The sequence below is a fragment of the Anguilla anguilla genome, chromosome 14 (assembly GCF_013347855.1).
Source record: "Anguilla anguilla isolate fAngAng1 chromosome 14, fAngAng1.pri, whole genome shotgun sequence".
Classification (NCBI taxonomy): Eukaryota; Metazoa; Chordata; class Actinopteri; order Anguilliformes; family Anguillidae; genus Anguilla; species Anguilla anguilla.
The window spans coordinates 15969113-15996682 of NC_049214.1; the positions used below are offsets into that span (position 1 = coordinate 15969113).

The 27570-nt window shown below is 41.5% G+C and overlaps 1 protein-coding gene across 1 annotated transcript; it reads right to left on the minus strand.

Annotated features, from left to right (window-relative positions):
• Window positions 1-128: 128 nt before the first annotated feature.
• On the minus strand, window positions 129-15505 carry egfl7 (EGF-like-domain, multiple 7). Its single transcript, XM_035391264.1, has 9 exons — window positions 15306-15505; window positions 9150-9367; window positions 8177-8302; window positions 7414-7523; window positions 7040-7135; window positions 6338-6529; window positions 3273-3349; window positions 1827-1989; window positions 129-841 (listed from the first exon to the last, which is right to left on the minus strand). Exons 2-9 carry the CDS (start codon window positions 9230-9232, stop codon window positions 822-824), a joined length of 867 nt encoding a protein of 288 aa, XP_035247155.1. The 5' UTR covers window positions 9233-9367; window positions 15306-15505; the 3' UTR covers window positions 129-821.
• Window positions 15506-27570: the final 12065 nt, after the last annotated feature.

A 27570-nucleotide genomic window follows, 5' to 3' on the forward strand; every position in this document is an offset into this window, starting at 1 on the left:
TACCTTAAAATATCAGCACAATAAGTCATTTGGCTTATTATGCCTCCTTGTTGTTTTAAAGACCGAATATTTTTCTTCTTTTCCTGCTGAAACTAATGTAGAATTTGATAAAGGAACTCACAGAGGAATTTTTTTGCTCTTTTCTGGCAAATTTGTTTTATTATAAAAAAGACAGACACAATTCATCTATCACATCTACACAAGCACATGAATTTATAACTTAAATACATAAATACAGACATCCAAGTCTGCCCTTCAGAAAGGGGTCTAGTTCTGACTAAGGGCCAGACGCATAAAAATGGAATAAAGACGGTGAAATGGAGACAATAAAAACGGAAAGCAGCACAAGGTTCCAGTTTGATCCTGCTTTCTTTTTGGAATTTATCAGACCTACAGTAAATCAGTAAATGCCGCACCACGCTGTTCAGTGTTAAAGCTGTCTGTTCAGGGGGTGCTGAGGAACATAAACTACAGGACAAAACTAGATCTGGTGCCGCTGTCCAAATTATGTGGGTGTGACAAAACTTGTCACATTTACAGCATCATCAACACTAACTTAAAAAAACTAAAAACATATGAGGTGTTGAATGGAAAAAAGGCCATTTTTGGCCATTTCAGTTTCAGGGTAACAGCAAAATGTATGCATCGTGATTACTTTCTGTATTCACTCTCTTACAAACATGAGTAGCATTTGAAATATATGTCGTCCCTTGTAATGGATCAAGGGGTTGTAAAACTGCTGGACCAGGCATCTTGGATTTGATGATCCACGTAGAAGCAGACCAGAACGGAGACTGAAGCCAAGCCTTCGTCTTCTGTGTCTAATTGTCTCTGCAGGAGCCTGGGGTAAAAAGAGCATAGCAGACTTATTACAGTACCTTACTTTCTCAACAAACAGGTACAATGCAATGTCCTTGTTTTATATAGAGTTTTTTCTGGATCAATTTAAGAAAAGTATCTTACTGAAGGTACAGCAACATTACCCATCTGGGCTTCAAACCCATAATCTTTGCTTCCTTGCTATTTTATAATAGCCACTACTCTCCACTGCAGTCCTATGCAACAGCTTCTGCAAACATACAGTGGTGTTGACCCAGTGTAGACATTACACATGGTGCCAAATCACTCTTTATATAGAGTTTTGTATCACGCCACCATTTATTTATCACCATGCACGAACTTGCACCTATAATGGAAATGGACTTGATCATTACATTTAGAATGGCGGTGATACATTCTGCAAACCCTTAGATAAGACCTGCCTTATTCTCTCTCTTTCAGAGCCTGGACAGCATCACACTCTCCATGGAGATCAAGGGACAGATGGAGAAACATGGAGGCATAATGTATGGCAGCAGTATCAGATATTTTAATCATGCCAGATGTGTCAACACCTCCTTCCATTTCCTGCTTATTGGGGATCAGCCAGACTAATACACGCACACAGAAGTATTTGTAACACTGTTACGCATTATTCAGTTTTTAAAATCCTTTATGTATCGAGATACCATTTTGCTGTTATCCAAGAGCTACTTTGGCATTTGTTCAAAGGCTTTTAACTTTTTGGAAACTTTTGGAAGCTGGAGCAAGACACTCGTTCATCACTGCACTAGACAAAGTCTGGTTAACCCTCTTACATGTTGAAGACAGACAGTGCAGAATGGAGAGATCTTGGAAAACCACCGGAACTCTACAGGGCATGTAGGGTCCATGTAGTGTGCCTATGATGTACACTTATAGAAAAGATTTGGATTTATAAACTGATGCAGACTATGGACTGATGAATGCTTGCTGAGAGGAAACAAAGCACATAGACAGACACTCACAGGTCCCGAGACGCTCCTCGAGGAAGCCGATTTGTTCGCTGAGCGAATCGATGCGATCCAGCTGCTGGATGGAATGGGTGAGGAAAGTGGTCCTCTCAGCCACACCCTCATCCAGAGACAGAGGGAAGAGACTGCTGACAGGAGCCAAGGCCAGCTGTAACTTCTGTCAGGAGAGACAAAGTGCAGTGTGAGGCAAGTGCTCCCCACATCCCAAACCCATGGGATGGCGTCATAGGTCAGGCCCTAAAACTCTATGTGCTACTGAGAAAATGGAGTGTGCCCAATGAATAGCCAATATTTAAAAAACACTGACCTCTAGTATTTGCAATGAGACAGGTTTTCTGCTTCTGTGTAGCAGACGTCTATCGGTCTGTCAGGCTATGGACAACCGTTAGCTACACATCAGAGTAGCTGCATCTATAACAGTGTCTGCATATACGTAACAGAGTGTGACAAAAGCATGTCTGTTAAGTGTCATGCCTCTCTATGAGCAATTGCCAGGCCTAAGCCTAGCTGCGTGGAAGCTAGATTGGAGAAGTCATTGAAAAGAAGCTCTATCAGTAAGTAACCATGCCGAGATAATTAATGCTGAAAATAAACATCACAGAAAAGATACTCTACAAGTCCACAGCCATGGTACCTGTACATTTACCAGCAACACACTTTACGTAAGGCAGGATTTTATTCATAAAGCATTTCTGTACCCATATTTTACTCACATTAAACCACCATGATTTTAAAAACAAATTATTGCCTTGAGGTCCTTTAGTTTAAATTTGCACCCATAAAATGACATTTTAAAAAATGCTTGGCTTTCATAAGCAGTGTTTAATTTATTTTTGTACCATTCAGTCTGCCGGAGAGGCAGATTGGTCTCGGCTGCGCCGGCTGGTGGAGAGAGCACACACACCTGGGTTGCATTAGCTAATCAGCCCAGGTGCTTAAAGGTGTGCTGCTCTCCACAGTTTGGGGCTGAGACTAGGAGCTAACACCGAGAGCGCATGATTTTCGATTCATTTTATTTTGAGCACTAAAAAAGAAAGGAATCCTCAGCTGGGATGCTGGAGGAGCTGGACCTGACCGGGAAGGCGGTTCAGCTACAGAGCAGGGAGCTGAAAAGTTGCTGCTCTGTTTTACTTTCTTTTGTCTTTGTTATTTTAGCTTGTTGTTTTAGTTTATTGTTTTTGCCCGGAACCCGTGAAGGGGAAGGGTGAAGGTGTCTGTTTATTTTATTTCATGTTTGTGTGGGTGCGCTCTCTCTCTCTCTCCATACGACAGACAACGGTGTTGCCCGGTTCTGCCGCATCTCCCTCCCTGGGGTGTCACACTTGGCGTGTGACACAGTGTGTAATTTATTTTAGGTTATTTAAATTTCATCAATGAATGAGAGACAATATCTTTGTGATAAGTGTTATAGGACTGGAACATAATGGCTCCAGGCCCTACCTGTTCTAACAGCTCCACTCTGTTCTTCAGGATCTGCACCTCCTCGGTCATGTTTTCCGCAGCTCCTGGCCCTCCCCCTTTGCGAAACACAACACATTACACAACCTCATCAGTGTCTGCGGGGCTCCCAGGCAGCATCTCCCAGTTAGCCACTAAGGCCCAAACTTGAGAAGTGCCCTGAGATAGTCACTGAAGCGTTCCATCGCAATGTGATTAATAGCTAGCCTGGGTCCCAAAACTAACAGGTCGAGGGGGCTGGGGAATATGAAGCTCGAGGGCTAACCCCCGGGCAAATAGATTCCACGGCATAGGCCACCAAGAGCCCGAATTATGGGAAAGAGAAAGCAAATGAGCAGTGTCATAAATAGAAGAACGGTCCATCATGCATTCTGTAAACATGCAGCCCCAAGTCAGGGCTGAGGCAGGGCCTCTGGCCTCATCCCAGCCGCCACTAGCTGTCCCCTGTGCTCTCTGTGGCTCGGCAGGGCAGTATTTGCTCATGTTGCGGACCTTAATGCAGGTCATGTAAATCTACGCTCTGAGCATAGATCTTTCCCAGATGTTGGCTGTTACTGAGACATGAGTGAAGGCCGGGGTGTTGGGTTGGGTTGGGGGGGGGTTGACCCCTCCCCCCAGCAGATGGGGTTGGTGGAGCTGGAAAGGGAACAAGAATCTACTCAAGAGCTTCCAATGGAAGCACAGAGAGTTAGAGCAGGCCCTTGGACGTCCACACTCCCCTCTCTCACCACTATTCCTTCAACTGCAACCTGCTTCAGTTTGGCAGTGAGGAGTGAGAGATACTGCCTGCTTCATCTGCTTTATCGCACCCCCAGAAATGTGACAGCCTACGCTCACGCGATCATGCTTCTCCTTGCCCGCATTGGACTCTAACCTAAACCTGACTAAAAAGCAGTGTAGTCCCGCACATTTCAAGGAAAACAAAAGGCATCCAACTTCTGATTTAATGAAGCAGTCTTAAAATAAATCTCATCCAGACATAGCTATTCTTGCCTTGTGCTTTCAGTTTTAGTACATTTTCTGTTATATTCAGCATGTTATAATAACAACAATACATTCCCACATTGCAATAACCAGATTGCATGTATATGTGCTGTAAATACAGTGCATGCATGCTTTCATGCAGACTGCATAATGTCTTACAGCTTTGTCAATATGATATTGATGTTCTTCGCAACTGTAGTGAAAGAAAAGTCGAACAGCTGACTCAGCTGCAACTTCAGCACCGCTGAATGATGCTTAACATTTCACAGCAGCCCCTTCCCAGAACTATCCAATGTCAGCTCCACAAACAAACTGGCTAGCATATTCATCGTATTCTTCCTTTCTGCTGATAAAGCAAATAAACCTAAATAACCAGCTCGAGCAGGCTGAAAAAAGCTGTGTGCATGACTAAAGAGGTTTGTCATGTGTGGGAAAGAGAGAACCTCCTTGGGGGTCAGATCAGCTCCAGAGTGGCAGTTTTGAGAGAAGTCATGCCTGCACTCAAGCAGGAATTTCCTTGTGTTCTGTCCAACACTCCAAACAACAGGATTATTTTCCCTGTGTTGCTAGCATACAATAAACCATCCTATTCTGGTCATACCGATGGCAACCAGCAGATTGAAATAGTTAAGCTGCTGCATGCCAGACATATCAGCATAGGGTCGTGGGTTCAAATCCTACAGACTGCATTTCCCCAAAGGAAAGAACGTTTTTCTGACCTATTCTTTTAAAAATGGAAACATTAGTTAAAAGCATGGGTCAGAGACTACATATAAGGTTAAAAATTCACATTTTTTTTTACATTGCTTTGGATTAAGGTGACTGACAAGTGAAACAACAACAGTGATTTCATTCTGATTCCCTAATTAATTAAAGTGCAACAAGCATTGATAGACAGATCGCCAGCTGACACATGCTGTTACGAGCACACATACTACTAACACTCAAAGGAGAACTGATCACAATACCAGACAAGTGTAATATCGGTATATTCAAGGGTCATAATCCACGGACTGGCTAATTTATGTAGTACCTGACCAGGAATGATCCCTTCGGTGGCATTACCAGCCACAGTGCATTATTACTCACGGTACGAGTTGAGAGTGGCATAGCGCGTACCAAAAGTAATAATGGACCGTGAAGCTGGTGGTCTTCTTTCCAGTAGGGGGCACTGTCATTAAAACACACACACACAAACACGTGCACACGTGCACATGCACACACACACACACATGCACACATGCGCACACACACATGCTCACAAAACCCTACTGACATTATTTTGAGAATATACTGATATTAAAACAACCAAGTGTAGTTCTGCCTAGGAAAAGTAGATGAGGAGGTATAAAAAGATGACCCGCACCCTTAGATTTGGCAAACAGACAGGTGCATGTCGTTTCAATTAAGTGCGTCTTTGGACAGTGCTGACAGAGGGGTCAACTCCCTCTATCCTAATCTAAAAGAATCATTGCAGGACTGAGGATCCAGCTCTACTGAGGAGCATCTGTAGTCTGCTCGCTACCCCAGGACCCCAGGGTCTCCTGAACAGCTGCTGAAGCTTCTTGCTGCCTTTGATCGTGTTACTAATTTCAAAATGCATTGATTTGGTAATTAACAGCTGATCAGATGAACTGCCCTCAGGCTCTGCTCATATCTGATTCCCCCTGTGGACCACTGGGAATAATGCGAGCAGGGAAAACCAGGGGAGCCCAGGAGAATCTGCTGCCTCGAAATGGAATGGTGGAGAGGGAGGGAGGGAGAGTCTGGGAACGGAAGCCCGGCTGGCCCCGATATTCACACACAGCAGTATTCACTGGCACAGGCACACAGGCTTAGAATAGCCTCACAGTTTGCTTTCCCCTCCCATCCTAAGATAATTGGGACTTAAAGAGGCAATTTTTCAGTACCCCCTAATATTTGTGGTTTGCGCATGCAGTTTAAGGGCTTGCAAGGAGGCGAGAACCGCTGCTGGTAACAGAAAACACTCAACAGGGTTGCTTCTGATCTGACGAGCTCTGTTATTAATTACCGTGACGTGAGGGGGGTTAGGAATGGCCTACCTGCGTGACTGGTGGGTGGCGGGAGACTGGTTGGCCTGGGCGGAGCAGGCAGGGTGGGAGGCGGTGGGAGAGGCTGGCAGGAGCGCCCGTCCCCTGCCAGGCGGTACCCGTCCCTGCACCCGCACCGATAGCTGCCCGCCGTGTTGACGCAGTACTGGGAGCAGGGGTTCAGGGCACTGCACTCATCCATGTCTGAGAGAGCGTGGAGGGACAGAGTGAGCGTTGCCGTGGAAACGCATCTCAACAGACACTGCAGACACCATGACAACAGCACCGTGAATGCACAATCGAGGAACAGTATGTTACATTTTTAAGAGCAATTTATTACATCTGCTGCCTGTTTAGGCCAGTGTTTGGAGTCCTTATACTGTCCAAAACAAAGAAAATCTGTAAAAGATATACTGAGGTACACACAGAGATCTTGCACATGTGCACACCTGTGTTTGGTTTATGTTTGTCAAGAAACATAGAGTAAGCAGAACAGGCTGATCATTTGGTACAGTCATATGTGAGGTCTATTCATGTAGCCCAATATCCTGGACACTAGTACCAGACAATACTGTAGAAAAATCTGCGCTTTACCTAAAAGACATCAACTGTACGAAAAGATGTATGCCGGTGAGATGCTTACAATTAGCATTAGCATTTGCTAAAGTGATTTAGAGGAAATAATGGTTTGTGTCTCATTGTGGGAATGCTTACCTGTCTGACAGTGCTGTCCTGTCCAGCCCAGTGGACAGGCACAGTGATTGGGCCTTATGCACGTGCCCCCGTTCACACAAACTTGGGCACACATGGCTGTGGGAGAGAGGAACGCTGAGAGTTCAGTAATAGGCATACATACCTGAACACTGTCAATATCTGTTTGCCAGAGCAAAGATGTAACTGTATTCAGACCAACTGGCTATGACACCACACGGTACATGTTTTATGTTTCATTCCTGTCATTTTGGTTTGATCCTAACCCTCAGAAGACCACAGACTTGAGCGTGCACACAAGCAGTAATTCTAGAACCCTTTGCATGTGCCTGTAAGCTCTTTTGCAGATGCGTGTGATGAGCACTTGAAGCGGTTACCTTGGTTACAGTTGTGAGAGTGGACTCGTCTCCATCCTGGACAGCATTCTGGATAGAAGTGTGACGCTGGCACTCGATTCACCTGCCGGTAGGATACTCTGTACACAGTCCTGTAAACACAGACAGCGGTACAGTGTATCACTACACTCAGCACAATGGCCTATCTCTCTAAGTTGTTGTGTAGCTACAGATCAGAGTATGAAAGGCAGTCTGTAGATCTGCGGTTGGTGAGACTAAACTGAATTCCCCACGGCACACTGTTTCTCAACAAGGGTATAAGAAAAGCAAGTTACGCAGAACATTACACAAAAAGCAACAAGCCTTTTTTGAGGTTCCATTGATGGCTCGAACCAGGTAATTGAAATTTTTCCTGGCAGCCCAAAAGACATCACCAAAAGACTTCCCAGAAACTATCCCAGCCAGTCCAGGGAATTCCAGCAAACACAGCAAGTGCTGAAGACTGCAGCTGAATTACAGGACAGTTTTCCTGCATCATGACGCACAGCATATACGAGAAGCAAGAGGACCACAAAGAGGGTAGCATTGCCTGGACAAACAAGGCCTGCTGCCAAATGATTTCCCAGAGTCAAGCCCAATATTCAGATTAAACAAAAAATCTTCTGCCGTTATGACCCAGCTTGTTTCTGAGAAACAGATCCCGAGGGGAAATAACCTAATTCTCCTCCTCAATATTATTATTATTATTATTATTATTATTATTACTAGTAGTAGTACTAGCAGTACACAGAGCTAAGGATCTTACTTGTAGGTGCTGCAGAGCCGATGCCCCTGGCAGAGGGTTATGTAGGGCTTATGGACGGGCTGGATGAATGACTCCGTGTGGAGGACAGTGTTGAGATGGGGGACATGTCTGGCACAGGCCCGCCGCCTGCATAAAGAGCCATCACAAACATACGCTTCAGCAGACACCTTTCACCACCCAGTCATCCTACAGCAAGATTACATCAAATCCGAGCACCTAAGCCAATTACTACACCACAGCTAAGGGCTATGTCACAACCAGGTACCGCTGGTGAGAATAAGGAATGCATGAAATCTATGATTACCTGGTAGGCTCATGTTTTTATTTTTTGTTGAGTAGATCACATAAATCCGGAACAACCCTAAATTACTTTGCTCAGGGGCAAACAAAATATATAACAACAAAATATTCATTTGCATGGTTTGTGCAGAAGGCTCTTCTCTGAAGTGCATATGCTTCACTGTCAAAGAAAAATGTGAAGGGATTAAATTAACTTCTCAGGAGTGAAAATTAGAATTAAAACTGACAGGAACCTTCATGATTTACAACAGAAAATTATAGCAACTTAATCCCCATTACCTTTCAAGCATTTTCCCTGACTAGCTGAAGCCATCTAATTTATTTGAAACACATGGTCCAAAAGGAGAGAGATAAGTGACGCTGGACACAAATAAACCGGAGGGCCAATTATGTTCCAGGTGAGGGCCGTGAGACCTGAGTGTCTGGCGACATGCAAGGTCAATTCATGTCAGCTGCCCCCCTCGATCACTTCAAGATGTATCAGGGCAGAGACCTCAGCCCTGAACTGGTCCTCTGACACCATCACTCATGCAAGCTTTTAGCTTTCTGACCTGTTACCAACCTTAACAAAGACTTGCTTATGAGAGACTTGAGCCTCTCATAAATAAGAGCAGCTAGGAACTGTGCTATGCAGCAGAAGTGGACAGACAGTGTGCGGGAGGACGGCGGGTACCCAGAGTGGCTGAAATGCTGCGGTGTGCACGTCACATGCAGGAGCAGCAGGGAGGACGACAGAAGGAGGAGCGCTACGGACATCTCTGCTTCACCCCCTCAGTCGGGAGGTGCTGCGGGTGAGCGGGGGGGGGGGGGGGGGGGCGTCTGAAGGAGGCTGAGGTCCGCGCACCCTGGCCTGTCTGTGCCTTGCAGAGGCTTCCAGAAGACTCCAGCTACCTGAAATCAAACGACACATTTGGGCACCACGGGTTTTAAAAGGGCAACAACTGGAGGTGGAAACATTGCCCCTCACTCGCAAAATCTTGCATAATTGCCCTGAATTAACTACTTGCCACATGTTATTTACATAAATAGTATTGGTTATTCAAAACTGGTCTTAATGGGAGAAAAAAAGGATTAACTGATTAAGGAAACAATGTGCAATGTGCATTATTTTGATAGTCCACTCTTATACAATTGCTAGGTCTGAGGTGAATTCAACAAATCACCTCAGATTCCCCCACCATACCCATATGATATTCTATACTGATATCTCCACATATCCCCTACACTGATGCTGCCACTATGCTGACTTCCTTTCAAGTGAGCTAATTACCAACTGAGAGGAGCTCCATGTGTTCTGCTAATGCTGATGGAAATGAACAGGTGTTGTAGTGAAGAGGCACTGCAGGTGACAAATCCTCCCTAGTCTGCAAGGCCTAGCCTTTTAGGGCAAACATGTTCCCCTGGGACACAGCTGTATCATGTCAAAATGAAGTCAAAGAACCCCCCCAGCAGATTTACACCAACATTTTCCAAGAAGAGTAGGTATTAGAGACTGGCAAACAGGATATGAATATTAAAGGTGCCAATATTATATTCAACCCTCCAAAATGTACCCAGCTGAACCAAAATCCAATGAGCATTACAGAAGAATCACTGGTGTAATTACCTATGAGAGTATAAAAGATAAAGTTAGCCAATTTAACAAGCTTTCTTAACTTAAAATAAGTTCCCCAACAGTGTGAAAACCAAAAGAAAAACTTTCCTGCATGTCATCCAGCACAAATTAAGAGTGAATACATTACTGCACTGAGACAGGAGAGAGAAACCAGCCAGTCTCTCCAGCAGATAAGAAAGGCAAGCCAGACTAGGGGAAAGCAAGGGAAACATTCTTTCATCTTATTAAAATGTGGAACTGATTATCATTCTTACTCTGATGTTGATTATACAACCGGAAATGAGAAATTCAACATTTTCGCAATTTCAATTTTTTGATTTGCTCAACACTAAGTAAACGATAACGCTTAAAATGCTTACGCCATCCACACATCTTGAATAGCTTACATTAATCAATCTGTTTGTTTATTTGTAAAAACTCCTAGCTGATGAATGACTGCAAAGGTGTTTGAGCAAGAGTGCCTGGTAAGCACCCGAAACAGTAAAACTCCAATAAAGGACTCAATAAAGACGGATTCCATGGAGTAGCAGTGGTCCATTTACCATTGCTTTCAGGAAGTTTATCACCCTTGATTGCAGACACACACACTTGGCTTTTAGAAGCTGATGGTGCGGTCTGCATGGGAGGGCCTTGACCTCGCCAGTTGGGCGTACATTAAATTGCTATGGTGACTGAGAGCCAGAATCACCCAGACACTGACATAAGCCCAGCCACTCAGGGATAAGGGTCAGCCATTAGGGGGCCGTTAATAAGTCACTGAGCCCCGTGCGGGTCTGGGCCACAGGAAGTGGCACCATGGCGGAGCTAATGGGTGGTTTACTCAAGGTTTAGGAAAGAGGCCCCCAGAGATTACAGGCAATTCCGTTTGGCCTCTCGACCCCGCTCTGTCTCCGTGCGGGACGTAATGGTGGGATTGGGCCAGCTTGAGACTACACTGATCTTCCCCTATCAAACTGTCTCTGGAGAGCGAGAAATGAAAAGCCCCCCAAGAGTGTTGCCTGAGTTCCCCTATGGAGTTACACTGGGGGATTCTGCTGCTGTTCCAACGCGGTTTCTTTGTCCTGTCAGAAAATCATTTCACCACTCACAACAAAATCATTTGATTTTTATTCAGCAGCTTTCCTTTCCAGTCTTTCAACAACACATTTTTTCATGGAATATCACAGAATTTTACAAGGAATATTGGGTCACGGAGGGGGTGACTGTTTCCTCAGTTCCTCATTTCTGCTTTCACGATGAAGGCACATCACTGAAGTCACATTATACCTCCTTGCCAGTGGGCTTACTATTAAACAATACTTTGTAACTGTTCTTTTTCTTCTCTTTCGTGAGCTTTTTAGATCAAAGGAAGTACCCAAAATTAAAGTTACTGTTGCTGTTGGTATTAAATGCTTGCCCTTTAATGTGCCTGATCTGTACAGGGTGTATGAAGTGGAGATTTCTTTTAAATGAAAGCGCTCCAGAACCTATGAGCTGCCCTGGAGTACATGTGAGGTGCCTGGCTGACAAGCGGCTGACCTGAGGCTTGTCTCGCCAAGTCAATAGGCTATTTATTTGACTGAAAAAATCAGAATCAAGGGAAGCTTGTATTACTGAAATGATGTACAGTGTCTTCGCTACACTACAGTGTAAAGGTTAAAACTAATAACCTTCACAGTGTCCTCAAAGAGAGCTTTGGAGTGTGTAAAAATGGCATGGCCTCTTCCCTTAGCCAGAAGGTGAAGCCGAGCACTGGCTGACAAACGGCATGTTTCTCTGATTTGCTCTGGCTCTCTGCCCAGAGGCAGCCCAAAGACTCGGTCTACGTTCATTCAGAAACTGTCACGGCAGCGACCCTGCGCCGGCCTCGCGGCTTGGCTGGGGGCAGCCTTGGCGGAGAGAAGTGCGGATGGATCGACTCGCGCCATTGCTTAAACCCCCCCACCCTCCCCTCCTCCTCCTCCACTGGGAGGTGAAGAATGAGGAGGAAAAGGCCTCCTGCAGACAGAATGGGTCAGTGTGCATGCAGCTACTTTCTGTCTGCTTTCAACATCGACACAACAATGGCAAAAGAGAGCACAGACTTACAAATGTCATTAACTCATCATTAAGGGGAGTTCACTGTCAGGAGCATGTGCTGAAATTAATAGCTATCCTCATTAAAGACCTGTCTGCAAGTCTTTAATGAGGACAGCATTTTAACTCTACTTTTATTTAATTACACCTGGCTGTGGAGATTATCATTGTCACATCAAGTTTTCCTCTGTACTTATTGAGTCATACTCCTGAAGGCACAGAGGACACGGGTGGAAATGAAAATGGTTGAAAAACACATCTCAGACATAGTTAAAGACAAAAAGTCCATTTTATAGCAAATTTTCTCTTGCCCCCCCCCCCCCCCCCCCCCCCCCACATCCTTATTTCAACAGAAAAGTTGATGACCCTGTTCTGATCCAAGACTGACTGACAATGCAGAGCAGGTGGGCTCTCAATTGAATTTAGCTCTGAATAACGAATCAATTTTGGCTGCCCTCTACAATTACTCCTATACTCCTGCAAGCACTCAATTAGCAGGTATTGTTTTCGGAATTTGTCTGAGTGTCTCTCCCTTCACTTAAATGAGACCGTCCAACAAAAAGAAAATAAAGACCTCCCATAGAAAGCTAACAGAGACCCAGCAGAGTGACTCACAAGAGAAGCTGCATGTCCAGCTCAGACAAAGATATACAGGCTGACAGGCAATTATACAGAGCAAAATCCGTGGAAAGTCATCAGGATAGTCTGCAGAACAGAGCTCTGTGCTACACAGAGGATTTTCACTTGATCACCCGGTGGCTGCAGGCCCAAGTTCCATTATACTTGCCACTGAAGCTGGACTGATGTCTTTGCTCAGTAGGGACACTCTCCCTCTGACAAGGAGCAAACAAAAGTCGCTGATGTTTTGACAAGGCAGAGGTAATTGCCCGTCCACTTTCGCCAATGTTCAGCATGAAGGTGGGAGAAAAGGGACTGAATCAGCCAAGGGAGCGCTTTTGTGAAAGCCTGCACTTCCCTCATTGTGATGAGTGTGGGAGTGAATCTCCAGTGCACACCTCTAACATATTTATGAATGGGTTCTTGGAGACGGGGAAGCAGCCAATAGCATATCTAGCAGAGCAGGGAAAATCTCTCTCTCAACTAAAAGTGGTACAGTAAGATTTCAAACAGGAATTGAATAAATCTAAGACAAAATAAAATTAGCCAATACTTGAGAAAATACGTTAGCTGTTAGTATAGTCTCTCTAAACTAAAACTAAAACTCTAAACAAAAAGTTCTCACTCTGCGGGATCATTTTCTCACCAAAAAGAGATGAATAAACAACAGATCTATTTACTAGTTATTAATGCGGGACAATATATGCGACGTTGTAACGTCTAATATTGTCGGGTGATGATTGTTACAACCCGAATATAAGTGAGAAACTTCATTTACTATCACAATATCACTAAGACGCACTGCAGGAAAATAGAAAAGCAGGAAAAAACGTTTTCAATTTGGTCAGTGTTGTAATGCCACTTAGCATATCTAAGTGCAACATTTCAGAAAACTGTAATTCACCATAAAATATTCTCAAGCATTTCATTACACAACAGGCATTGTAGGAATATTTATTTAAGTTCGAGTGCTATAACTTAGTCGCAAAGTAAGTTGTCCTTCAAATGAATAATCGTGGTCAACAGGGAGCGCTGTTTCACAATAAATATATAATTACTTTACACATCCACTTTTTGCCTGAGTTTACCTAAGTTCTTTTACCGTGCCGTAACCTGTTCGAGAAAAGATGAATGAATGAAGCGCAAGCTTTTTTTTAAACAAAGTGTATAAAGCAAAACTATTCATCGCATAACATCGCAATATGTAGCCATGGCAGTACAGCTACCATATTATATCCGCCTTCATGAAAAAAAAAACGTTTTTTCATTATGACAGGAACAATTAATTCCGCGGATGCGTGTACAGTCGCATGCGTGATACTGCCTATGAGCTAGTCTTTAATTTCGACAAACTACAGTAACGATGTAAACATTTCATAAACTTACTTGCCAGTAGCGTTCTAGGTTTGACAGAATCTTTCTGATTTCACAAACGTTCCCTATGAAGCTGAAACACTCCCACGATACTTTCCAAATTCACAATTCCCAGAAAAATGGTTAGTGTTTATTAATGAAACTATCCAGCAAAAAAGTAGATCCGAACGTAATATTTGTTCCTCTTGAATCGAAGGAGCGTTGGTATTAACTATCCCTTTTGGATATTGTATTCCCGTTTAGTGCTGTTTCGAAGTTACAGGTTTGTTCTCTGTCGGCTTTAACATTAACTGTCAGTCCGCGCAGGGGGGCACTCCAGCCCTCCTCTCATCAAGCCAGCTGGAAGCCTCACGACCGCAGCTACAGGTCAAGGAAACACTCAGCGTGACGTAATAAAAACCGAATTTTCCCTGGATTTGTGATGCCAAACATTTGCAACTGTGAATTGGGGAGATACCTGAAAAATGTTCATTATGGATATAATATGCTATTTGCCTGATAATAAGAGCACATGGCAGAGTGAATGTTATTGACTTTTCCTGCATCCAAAGCCCGCTTCATTAAATCGTAGACAGTAGGCTACGCTATAGCGCACCCTGGGCATAATTATAGGTTGGACCAGATCAATGGCCAATTTATAATACACTTCCAAAATTCAAAAATATTAATAATAGTAATTGTAGTGGTAACATTTACATTGTACTTCACAGACTACATTTCACCCTTAAAGAACTTGAGAAGCTGCTTGTGGAAAGGTTGTGATGTTTTGATGGCCATGTTGATTAAATGAACAGAAATGGCGTGAGCGCGTAATATCTCAAGTCTTGCGGCACTGTGGTATTAGCTAGTGAAAGCTGGTTGTCTTTTTTACCCGGCACAATTGAAGCACTGTACCTACTCTCAAGAACTGCACCCGTTTAGATTCACACATTACAATAATTGAATAAAAATAAAGTAAGTTACGCTTATGTTTAAAATGGTTCAACGCATTATTTATCAAATTAATTCGTGAAACTTTACCTCAACACATGTCCTTATAGGCTAGACTAGGACTAAAGGATTAGAATTTTGCTAAATAAATAAATAAATACCATAGGGCAAAACCTGCTCGTATCACATATATAAAACACAAGTGCATTGCATTATTACCAAGAAAGGTGTGCCTACCCCCAGATTCTGAAGTAGCACGAGGCTCCTCTAGTCTTGAGAAGAGCTGCAGCCATAGACACCAAACCCAACCACTTGACAGGCGGTCTACCAAACTCTTCCATAGTTTCTTTTAAACTCATCCCAAAGTTTTTATTAGGATACAACCCACGGTTAAGTTCTCGATGTTCCCCGTTGAACCGGCTGGAGAGAAATGTAATGCCTTTGGGCGTTTTTCAGTTGCTTTTTATGCTGGCCTTCCTGTGGAAGTCAGGAATTGGACGGACAATCCCAAACCGGAATTCCTGTGTGTGTTTCGAACTGATAAAACCGTTTTTACAGAACAAACATGCTCCATCCTGCTCAAACTGCTTAATGAGCCACATTTTTCAGCATATCCTATCCCACATGCCTGTGTTAAACACATAGAAAGTGAGCTGCTATTTTCAGCCCTAACAAGATGGCCTCGGACCCCCTCCATTTTAAGACTGAATGAATTGTTTTTCAGATTTTATTGGATAATAAGACAGCACGCACACACAAACACACTCATATAAATGTGCTGGAGTGCAGAGCCAAAACAACAAAAAATATGTCAATTTCCAAGTACTTACAGACTGCACTGTATGTAAACTATAATGGATAAAGCATGCATGGTGTTTTCACCAGCCAGAAAAGTTACATGAATAAAACTAACTATAGTGCCAATGATCAGTCGTCTCTGACATAACAAAAAGTTCACATTGTGTGCGTGTGCATGTGTGTGTGCGTGTGCGTGTGTCTGTGTACGTGCGTGCGGGTGCGTGTGTGTGTGGATTGGGGATCCAGAATGTTACTTTTTAGTGTGTTTCATTGGCACCTTCCATGGTCCCATCTCACTAGTAGTAAGTGCTTCACAAACACATATCCATTGCATTTTCATCCAAGTGCTACACTTTTTAATCCACCCAAATATGAAGTGTCATACAAGAAAATGTGTTTTGTTTTGTTTTTTCAATCAAAAATACAAATTCACAGAAAAGAAGTCTACCTCTTCCTCGTAGACTATTTTAAACTGTCTATGTGGGTGTGACACCTGGAGCATATAGATTATTTTATACTGCAGACTGTGTGGGTGTGATACCTGGAACATGTAGTAATGTTTTTTTCTTTTTTTTTTTTGACAATAAGAGCTCAACAAGTTTACCTGACACACTACACTATTCCTGAATCATTTTAGTCTGGACTGACATATTACATGAGTTCTGAATTTGGGTAACTGAAGCATTCATCACCAGTTCAAGAGGCAGCTGTGATAAGTAATACATGCTAAACAAAGTTTTCTGCTTTCTTGCTAATTTATCCTGAAGTGCAGAATAGAATAAAACCAAGTGACATAAAAAAATTGCCCCATTACAGCAACCGGTTACCTAGTGATTCATTTCAGCATATCATGCTTTGGTTGTTGGCCGTGGGGCTCTAGATTGCCCTCTGAAAAAATAAAATAAATCCTTGTGTTGTCACCAAAGCTCAAGCTAGCCAGTCATCATCCACTTATGCCCAATGTGTGTTTCTGGCTTAGTTGTGTTTCCCTTGTATCGCTGGCAAGAAGCAGCTGCTTGAATATTATTTTGTCGAATAGTCATTTTCCATTTGTTTCTCGCAATCTTCCTGATGTTTAATTTGTGAACCTGAACAATGAACATGGATCTAGCTGCAGCTCGTAGATGTTCACAGGATAAATGGCTTTAGCTCATAAATACCTGACACACTAGAATCTAAACAAATCTAGATGAACAATTTCAGCATGCATGTGCTGACTTTAAATAAATTCTGCAGATTCTGTAATTCCATAGAATTCTGTATTATTATTATGATTTTACAGTGTCACCTTAACTTAAATGAAGCTCTCAATATTAGTATCTAATTGGCTCAACTCTAACAAACAAGGAACTCCCATTAATTTAATGAAAAGATAGGGCTCCGATTTAAACAGATTCTTGGTGAATAGAGACTGCATGCAGAAGAAATATACACAACAGCAATAATAATAATGTTTTATTTAATTTCATTTATTTTTTAAATTCCTCTCCAACAATGAGACTGCCATCCCCCCTCCTTTGACATGAGCCATATCCCAGGGCTTGAGTCTGAAAAGTCATTTAGGCAGCTGGCTTGAAGGAGGGTGCAAATTGAAGTGCATATTTATTTATTTATTTATTTATTTATTTATTTATTTATTTATTTAGAGTTTTGAATATTCACTTTGTGCTATGGCTATGAAGGTCCAGTGTTTATTTAGTCTTTGGATTTAGTTAGATTGTGGAGCCCCAGGCTTTTGGGCTAAATGCAATTTCTCTTTTCTGTTTTCAAAATTCAATAATAATCATGTTTACTCAGTGGTGTAATGTCAGCGCTACCAATGTTTTAATGAACGTTAGCTATGATTAATATTTCTCTCTGAGAATGTATAACAGTTAATAAAAATGTGGATGAAAGCCAGCGGTGTGGATGGGGTTTAAGTTTAGAAAAACAGCTGCGCTGGAGAAACGTATGCGGTGGGCAGCTGTTTTTTTATTTATATATATATATATATATATATATATATATAATAGTTAGGCAATACTAGCCATATTTAAAAAAATATTCTTTATGATGCATGCAACAATTAGATAAGTGTGAAGAAATCTTTATCATTTTAAATGCTGGGTTTTATGTTCAGTGTCTTTTATCGTTATTTCATGAGTGTTCCACTATGAAGCTTTGACAGTGCAGACTGAAAAGCATATACTGCCCTGCTGCTGTGAAATTAGAAGGACTGCAGTCCTTCTACCAGTAGCTCCATACTGAATGGCCAGCAATACTGAATGGCCATGGATCTGCAGCCAGCTTGATCTGTTCTGGGATCAAACATGACACAACCTCCTCAGAAGAGACATGATTTGCTCTTTTCAAAATAAAAAACAAAGGGCCTATCCAGGGGAACTAACAGAGCTCTTATCACTGTTACCGGTGGTGATGCAACAGCAGTGGACATGCATTCGCTTTCAAGCTGTGCAATGGAGAACTCATATTCACAGCTTCCTGATGTTCTGTCAGCAATGGCTCTCAAAATGAAGGCAGTTGCCCACAAAGTCATTTCTGCCTGATTTCCTTTTCTGTTTCATTCGTCATGCCATTCACAAACTGGTTTAATATACACAAAATTATGAAAAAGAGAGCAGGCCATTCCTTTCAGGCTGTCTTTCCCTATCTGTATTTAAGTTAGAGATTGTTCCATGGCCCTCAGTCATACTGGATGTATTTTGGCCTGTGTTGATATTGGAAAATGCCAAATTTAATACTGCTCTATAATCATACTGAAGTGCCGTTTTTGGGACTACAGGGTCAAAATGTGCTGCGTTAGGGATTCATGGAACTAATCTGCAAGTGCAGTTCACATTTTCTCTGGTAACAATTTTATAGTTTCGTACAAAAATGTATTTAACCACCGGTGTAATAGCGTGCCTTAAAAAGCCAAAGAAAGTAACTAATATTATGTTGCATTGCTTTCATGGTCACATTTATGGTGGACACCCGACTGGAGAATGAGATAGTATTTATGTAAGAACAATAAAGAGCAAGCATGCTTTTTCACCCAGTGGTCTGTTGTATTTATTCCTTTCACATCTGTAATGTGAAGCATTGACTCTCAGTTATTGTTGTACCATCATCTCTGTTCTTTGTGACAGCAACAGTGAGGGTGTATATCAGTACTTTGGGAACACATTGGCTTCAGGTTCCCAGGTGGAAATATGTTCAAGTGAGCATATGAGGGCTTAGGGTTGTATGCACTTACCAACCCTCTTTAAGATATCTTTGAATCTCCTTTTTCTTTGAAATCAAAGCTGGACTGGTTCACATTCATTTGAGACTCCATTTTCCAGATTTTGGCTCTAAAGGAAAAAAAAAAGAAGGACTGCTGTAGAATTTCCTGTCAGAGAGGAAGCGGGAAGTGGCTGGTGGGGAGAGATGTTGGAGTCTGGTCCCTCGAAACAATAAAAATCTCACTTGTGCAGGAAACGGATCTGCGTCAAAGGGGACCTGACAGATTTTGGAAAGGGCAGCAGAACTGACCCTGTGGAAAAGACAGAAACTAAGGGACCATTTCAGTAAAGTCTACAGTATGCTACTTTCTTCTGCTGTACAGAAACAGTTCTTTCTGAATAAATAGTCAAAGACAGGTTCAGTGGATGATCAACATTATTTACAATTTATGGGGAGGCCTTAGATTTTGGTTTCATGAACGTATCAGTTCGATTCATTTGGAAGGATATTGCATCAGTAACAATGAAAATATTTTGAAAATCGCTTAGTTACATTTAACATTATCAATAGCTAATTCAGTTAGGCCTGGACACTAAAGGCATTCAGGTAAATGATACAAAGTGGGACAATGAAAAAGCATAAGCACTGAAAATTATAAACCTTACATTTTCAGCCATACATCTACATTGAGCTTTTGTTGGCAGAGAGAAAAATCCAGTTCTCTTTCTCTTTCTCATTCTCTTTAAATGTCCTGGCCAAAACAAAGATAAAATCATCTCTGGAAACCAAGAAACACAAAAACCAAGTTACCATGTATATTATTTTGACAAAATGGAAGACAAGAAGGTTCACTCTTCCTAGGTACAGATGGTCATGCTGAAAGCAAATATGTATGAGTGGGTCTAAACTTAATATGAGAGTACATGAAATTGAAAGCTAAGCCTCCTGGTATGTTTTTAGTGAGATGCTTGTGTTACATAGGCCAGGTAGCATGTTAAATATATGGAGAGTACACCCTCTGCAAAATTAAGTACCCCTAAAGTATTGCATATTGGTCATATAACTGTCTAGTACATATGCCATAAAAAGCATGCACACCGTTAGTTTATTTCAGACCATGGAATAATGAGTTACTCATTTGCCACCCCTCCTTGCAGTTATGCTGACTACCTGGTTTTGTCTAACCAAGTTGAAACGTCTGTAGTTAATTAGGTTGATGAATTAAGCCATATTAGATAGAGCTGATGCATTTCCCTATGAAATCTGGGATCCCAGTTGCAACATCTCAGACCACTGGCTGATGGTCCATGATGTGCTCTACAATATGCAGAATGATGATGAATGTACACGTACAATACAGACTTTGCATTGATATTGCTCAGATAGAAGGAGTGAGCTGTCCCTACTCACTGGGATTATGACCCCCCCGCCCCCCCCCCACCCCCCCCCCACCCACCCACCCACCCAATTCCAATCCAAAACGCTGACATGATTTCCACCACAAGGAGCCAAACAGGATTTCCTGGCTCCGAAGGCTTGTACCCTCCTTCCTCTTCAGAAACAGCCAGGCACCATCACAAGGGGAATGTTGCAGACACGCAGCAGATCCCTTCAACCCCCACAGCAAAACCAACAGGGGCCCAGCAACTGTTATCCCACATCCTGTACTCTCACCTAAGCACATATAAATTTATATGTAATTGTGATAAAATATTCCACTCATAATAGGCCAAGGAAGTAGGCACATCTCCCTTGTGAAAATCTAACTAAAATAAGAGTTCCAAATTGTCTGACACATCTCTTGTCTTGTCTCACTTTGTGCATTATTGAAGATTGTTACTGTACCTTCGGTCCATTAATTACTGAGTTAATTGCATTTAAAAGTAATTCTTTACTGTTTTATGTGTTCTCCTTTGGAAATGTGATTCAAGGATAGGAATAACACAGTTTAGGTCGTATTTTCACCTTTAAATCTGGTAGGCCAATTCTGAGAGTTACTAAATTATATGCATATTGGCAACAGGTAGCTTAGTTATATGATGATTTTGTTACTTGGGTCTCACCTGCAGCCACATGCAGATTCTCTTGGTAATTTTTGTATTTTGCATAAACCTTACAATATTTATTCTTTTTATTATGATGTGAAGAATGACATTTAACCTGAGCATTTTTAGAGTAGTTTTCACATGTGCCTTGTATTGAAGCCTTTCTATAGCCATGAAATAGACCTTGACAAATTGAGTTTCAAACACTGTGTATTGTGCATTTCTAGAGAGTGAGCACATTGCAATAATCATCTGGAGACAATCGCTGACATTCCTTCTGCCACCAGTATTGCCCCGCAACTGACATCAGAATTAGAGGTTTTATCCACATTCCGTCAAATATCAAGAAGGGAAAAAAACACATGACAGCAGAGGGTTAATTTACTGTTACAATCAAATCCCCCCCCCCCCCCCCCCCCCCTTTAGCCCAACATTTGGACAACCACGTGAGTTGAGATCAAATTCCAGTAAGAGCTGTCTGAAACAGCTGATGCATCAGACACTCATATAACGTGTAGTCCTACAGAACGAAAGGCAGAAAAAATATGTATTGTCTTAGTTTACAACAAACATTTACTGCACTGACATTTATTTTAAGAAAACACTTAGTTCCACATTATTTTGCCAAATTAAAAAAAAAAATTCCTGAAGAGTAATATCATGAAAAGGACGAAAATTGAATTGTGGTAAAAGATATTCATGAACTTTTGGAGATGGATGTCAGAAATAATGTCTGGTTTTCTGCTATGTGTGTGCAAGTTCCACTAAGTGTATCCAGAGGTTTCATTTCTCCGTCTGTGAGGGACTCTCCGTGCTTTTGGACCAGATGATTACCGGCCTTTTCATTGCAACAAATACCAAATACTTTGCAAATCCAATTTTTACAGGTATTAAAAGTTGAAAAGCTGCTGAATGTACCATGTTTTTACAATTATATAGATGCAAGTACTTCTAGTCAGTTGTATAGGTTTCTACAGGACATACACACAATCTTTGACATGAGTTATTGAGAAGAAAACCATTTAATGATAAACAGAGCTATTGAGTAGCTATCAGAGGCATTAAATTATGTTTTGGCAAAAGCCCATCAGGCTATGTGTGGATAAACCTGTCTCTTATTACCCATAAATCAGTTTTGTTTTTTATGCCGAGAAGTGTTATATCCTTGTCTGGAATGACTCCATGTAAGTCTATCAAGGTAGGCAGTAAAATCAGAGTAGTTTCTTGGTCCATGAAGAATTTCATGCCATTGATCTGTTCAGAAGTTTAAATATCCTTATTGATATTGTTGATTTATTGGATTTCATAAAGATTGCATAATATGGATTACAATGACTTTCCACTGAGAAGATATCACTCTATGCAGGATGGTGCAGGCCGTCAGTTGTAGGATATTCAGAGACATCACTGAGGTTGCTATCTAACTTTATAGGGTCTATCTAACTTTAGACCCTATAAAGTTAGATAGCAACCTCAGTGATGTCTCTGAATATCCTACAACTGACGATCAGAAATCCTGACTGACAGAAAAAGCATTGTGGTTGGGCCCACAGAATTTGCTTGGCTCGTGGCCTTATTTTTTTGGTACTGGTTATGACAGTCCTTAGCAAAATGTAGATTGAATGTAATGGGTTTTGCTCATCTAACCCTTTCAATAAATCTGCCAGTCAGGTTAACAGCATGAAAGAAAGCCACCAATATTCTGCAGCTTCAAGCGTTATTTCTTCTATAGGCAGAGCCAGCATTGTCATCTAAATAATCTTTCAGATACAGGTAAAAAATGGGGGAAATGGGTTTTTACAAAGTCATAAACCCACTGGCACACAAACAGAGCAGCAAAAGGGGAGTGGGTCTGGTAAAGTGAATAATCCGCATGTGTGCATAGTACCAAACGCTTGAAAAACAAGCCTCACAAATGTCACCCCTTTGTTCTGAACACCCCTCCCTTCTGCTGTGCCAATGCTCAGTTTATGAGTCAAGCTGCCGTCTTAAACTCAAAGTCAGTAACAACATCACTCTAACACCCTGTGAGTGGCAGCCTGTCAACACAGTGAGAAAAAAACTGCATTGTATTTTCTGATTCTGTCACCCCAGGGGGTAGTAACAGTAAAAAAGGGACTAGTTGCACACCACAGGTAAGGAAAATAAGCATAAGCCAAGCACCAGCCACAGGTGAGTGGTTAAACAGACACTGTTTCAGAAGTGAGGTTGTTAAGCAGAGGCAATAACATGAAAGGAATTGGTAATGTTTTCTGTCCTCCAATGTATTTCCAAAAGACTGGGAGTCTTCTGAGTACCAGACTGTGAGTGCCTGATGGAAAATTGCAGTAATCCAAATGTAAATTGGAAGCATGCTGACAACAGTTTCCTACTGGGCCATTACTGCAATTGAGGTCTTTCAACAGAGAACTACAGGATTACTGGAAATCCGGCAGCAAATGCACACATTTCTCTATGTAAAATCTGTAGACCCTGACCCTGTAGACCCTGTCAAACTCTTGAATGTAATTTTACTGCCATAATTTTCCATAATTAAATCAAATGAATATTAGTAACTAACATTTCAAAATGCATTAGAGAATAGAATACAGTTCACATGTCTGTTATTTTTGAAAAAATATGAAAGGTATATTGCCATGAGGAATGGGCTGTCTGGGAATACAAAAAAAGTGCCCCATTTTCCTTTCATGTGTTTTTGTGTTCTTGTGGTTCTTTTTATTGTTCATTTATACGTACGTGGATTAACATTACAAATTATACTTGTGACTATTTATAACTACTGGTATGATCATTAGAGTGATGGCTTAAGCCATTTTATTAGGGCTATTTTAAAATGCAATTTTGATCAGATTTTCTCCAGCCCCTGTATAGATATCACAGTTCTTCCCTGAGGATTGTGATCTATGCTGAAATACTGCAGGATGGTAGGGTTGGTAGCATGGCACACTGGTCAGACGAGGGAAAGGGAGAAGGGTGGTGCAGGATGTATGCAGGGTGTGGTACACTCCCATTCTCACACACAAACACAGCTTCACAAAATGTCTTTTCCCGTTCGCGCTGCACGGGGTTAATGAACTTGTTTTGAATTCCTTCGCCCTTGACAGGAATTACATTCCAAGCCTTGAAAATAATTTCCCGAACAAAAGGCGGAAGTGATGTGAGTGGTTCCCCCAAGTTTATCTCAACCCCACAGTCTCAGCCTGGTGAACCAATTCCACCCCCACCACCCTCCCCTCCTCACTCTACACCCCCCACTGTTCTTTCTCCTACACCAATGGGAGGGAACACTCGTCTCTGTCAAGGTGCGTCCTGCTTCGGTCGATTGAAGTTTAAGAGGCTCGTTTTGGTGAAAACGTTAGGATACACAGCAGGTCCAGGTCTTGCTCATGTGCATGAACACAACCTGCTGTGCCCTAAACCTCTCCAGTCTTGTGATATGCTGTCATAAGAGTACACTGAGGCCACAAGAACAGGTGGAGGGCATTTATAGCTGCCCTCCATTCATCCTCCACACAGCTTCTAGGTAATATTTAATACAATCAATAGTATTGGCAGTTTATGAATAAACACATGATTCTTTTTAAATTAAATAGTATGGTAGCTCTTCTTCCATTATGACCATACAAAATGTTTCCCTTTGGAAAACAAAAAATTCAAACATGGCAAGTATGCCATTGAATACCTGCATCATAATGGTAGGAGACAACATTAAATATATACTGTAACAGCAAGGTGATACTGCAATCGTTACTGCAATGCAACTAAAGAGAAAATGTGATTAATTGAAACCATCGAAGGGTAAGCATGAGTATATATTTGCAGGCTGAACTGAGGCAGGACATGATACCTACTGAACTTCTAGGACAAAGTCCACTTAGTCATTACATTAATGGGAGGGTCTACCTTTCTATGGAGTTTTAGAGTAAAGAGAATTTGCATGCCGCTTTAGTATTTCTGAGCAATTCAACAGTGTAAATCAAGGGGATCTGTTAAATTGTGGTTCCCAGTATCCTTCCCAAAAGCTTGAATTTATTCATTATTAATCCAACGGGAATGTGTAAACAAATCACACTACTTAAAAAAACAAAATTGATGGTAACATAACTGAAACGGTATTCAACTTATTTGGCTAATAATATGTTTTTTGTACTTTGAACATACAACTGAAACAGTATTTTATGTCAAACAAGTGTCCTATTCAAAAAGAAATTCTCAGATTTAGATTTCATCATTTTCTCTAGATTTTGGTGGCCTACTTGAGGCGGGAAAATTGTGAGAGAAGTTAGTCTGCTGGAAACCCATGAAACCATGACATTTTTAGCAAATGTTTAATTTATGGCCACTTTTTATTCACTTTCTCAAGCCTTAGGAGTCAGTGCTTCCAGTTTTATGGTGTGTGGCACAGGTGCAGATGCGTTAATAGCCCCCAATTAAAGCGTTAAGTCAGCTGCTTTCTCTATTCACACTGTTAAAAAAAAACATTCTGCCAGTGTGTTAACGAATCAACCAACATTAACCATCCCAGCTAAACTAACAAATTACCTAGTTAAATTTAGCAATTATGTTTTATTTATTATAAAGCTTATTTCAAAGGGACTGACAGGGCTATTCACAGTTCAGAACACAGGACCAATGTGAGTCATAGTGAATAAGATAAGACTTGAAAGGAAGAGCAACGATTCTTTGCTAACATAGAGCAAATGACCACCGATAACTGGAGCAGAATTGAGATTCATTCAGACTTACTGTAAATACATTGCTCTATACACCCCAGATTGCAACATCAAGCTTAAAACCATCTGAGGTAGTGCTGGATTTCAGTTTAGATATGTTCAATTACCTGAGAGTTGAATTACATAAATTATTGTACACCTGTCTCCATTAAAGTTAAGATTGAACTCCTAACCTCTGGCTTCATAGTAGAGAAAATAGAGAAGTAAAGCTTACATAAATTGTGCCATCCCAGAATTGGTTACATTTTCCGTATTTTTTCTTTCTATCTTTTTTTAAGATCTATGACTGGAAGGATTCCTTTTCTGTAACAATGAACATGTAAACATGTAACAATGAATTTGCAGTTCATAATGTTCAACTGTTTAATTGTTTAGTTTGTGGAAAGTTCATTCTAATATTAGAAAGAGGTTACATTGCTGAGACATGATTGCCATAAAGTCTGATTTTGTGGCACAATGGAGGATATTGACAGCACGTAGTGTGATAGCATTACCAGTGACAATGACAACAGTTACCATACAGTGCTGAAGGTTTATAAGAGAGAAGATCACAATGATGGGAAGGGCGGAGACAACCCTGACTTACCCTGTACTTGCATTCTCTTCCAAAACTTCTGCCAAACTCTCCAAGTCCAGCAAATGATTGCAAGATGAACTTGCCCATTTTGTCTTATCCATACAGTCAATGGTCAAGCACAATCTAAATAAAAATCCACCACCAACTCCAAATCTAGCCTCAATTTACAGTTTTTAAATCAACGTGTTATGTAGCATGTCCATTTAAACTCCTGGTGGTAGGGGAAGCTGCTAGTTACTCTATCTCTTTCAGCAGGCCTTCCCTTGATTCATTATTCCACTGGAATAATAAATGACTCAGACCCCTCTCTGATAGGGAGGACAGAGAACAGTTTGGTTTGGTTTTTACATGGATAAACATGCATGTGTGTGCTGGTTTTGTCCGTCTGTGCCACAGAAGATTTTACGTCCAAGGAAAAACATCAATGACTGGTTGCTCTGAATGAAATGAAAATTTATTTGGGCTGATTGCATTCTTTTTGTTACTTGAGACTGCAATGGGCCAGCAACTTGCAGATGCTCTTTTGTGAATGTTCCCTGATGAAGGCCCTACTTAGCTCTAGAAACTGTTTTTTTTTTGTGTGTGTGTGCTAATATGAGGAACAATGATATTTTTCACAATGTGCATAACTTTATTATATTCTAATTCACTCATGTACAGGACTATAAAGGTGTATTCAATGTCTAAGAGCACCTGTAACACATTTAAATGATGAAAGTCTGATATGGATGCCTGCTTGCTTAATCTGGGCCAAGGTTTTGGGAGTCCCATGGTAGTGTGGGCCACTGAAGGAGGAGATTAAGTTCTGAAGTAAGAGGAGTTATGTTATGGCTATGAGGACTTTGAAAGCACATTGATCAGAAGTTCAGCAGGCTTACATTTTAGAAAGCTTATAAAAATAATGCCTTGTTTTGCATTCACATTTGTCCAGGATATGGTTGCACGGAGGAATATACAGTTTGTTAGTGTCACAGTTTCTGTGCAGGGTAGATCATTTTTCTCTGCCTGCACCGGCTCAGTGGTTAGCATTCCGATTAGCCACTCGGCTAATCGTTATTTTGGTGTGTGGGGACGATTAGTTCGAGCTTGCAGATTAGCCACTTGGCTAATCGTTATTTTTGGTTCCTGTGGGAGGATTGTTCCTG

Excerpts from the sequence above, each read along its gene's own strand:
- egfl7 (XM_035391264.1), bottom strand. The coding sequence starts at position 9,232 with ATGTCCGTAGCGCTCCTCCTTCTGTCGTCCTCCCTGCTGCTCCTGCAT. Across the intron at positions 8,303-9,149 it reads CAGCATTTCAGCCACTCTGG|GCGGCGGGCCTGTGCCAGAC; the intron begins GTACCCGCCGTC and ends CTCTTTATGCAG. Across the intron at positions 3,350-6,337 it reads GCCACCCACCAGTCACGCAG|GGGGAGGGCCAGGAGCTGCG; the intron begins GTAGGCCATTCC and ends TGTTTCGCAAAG.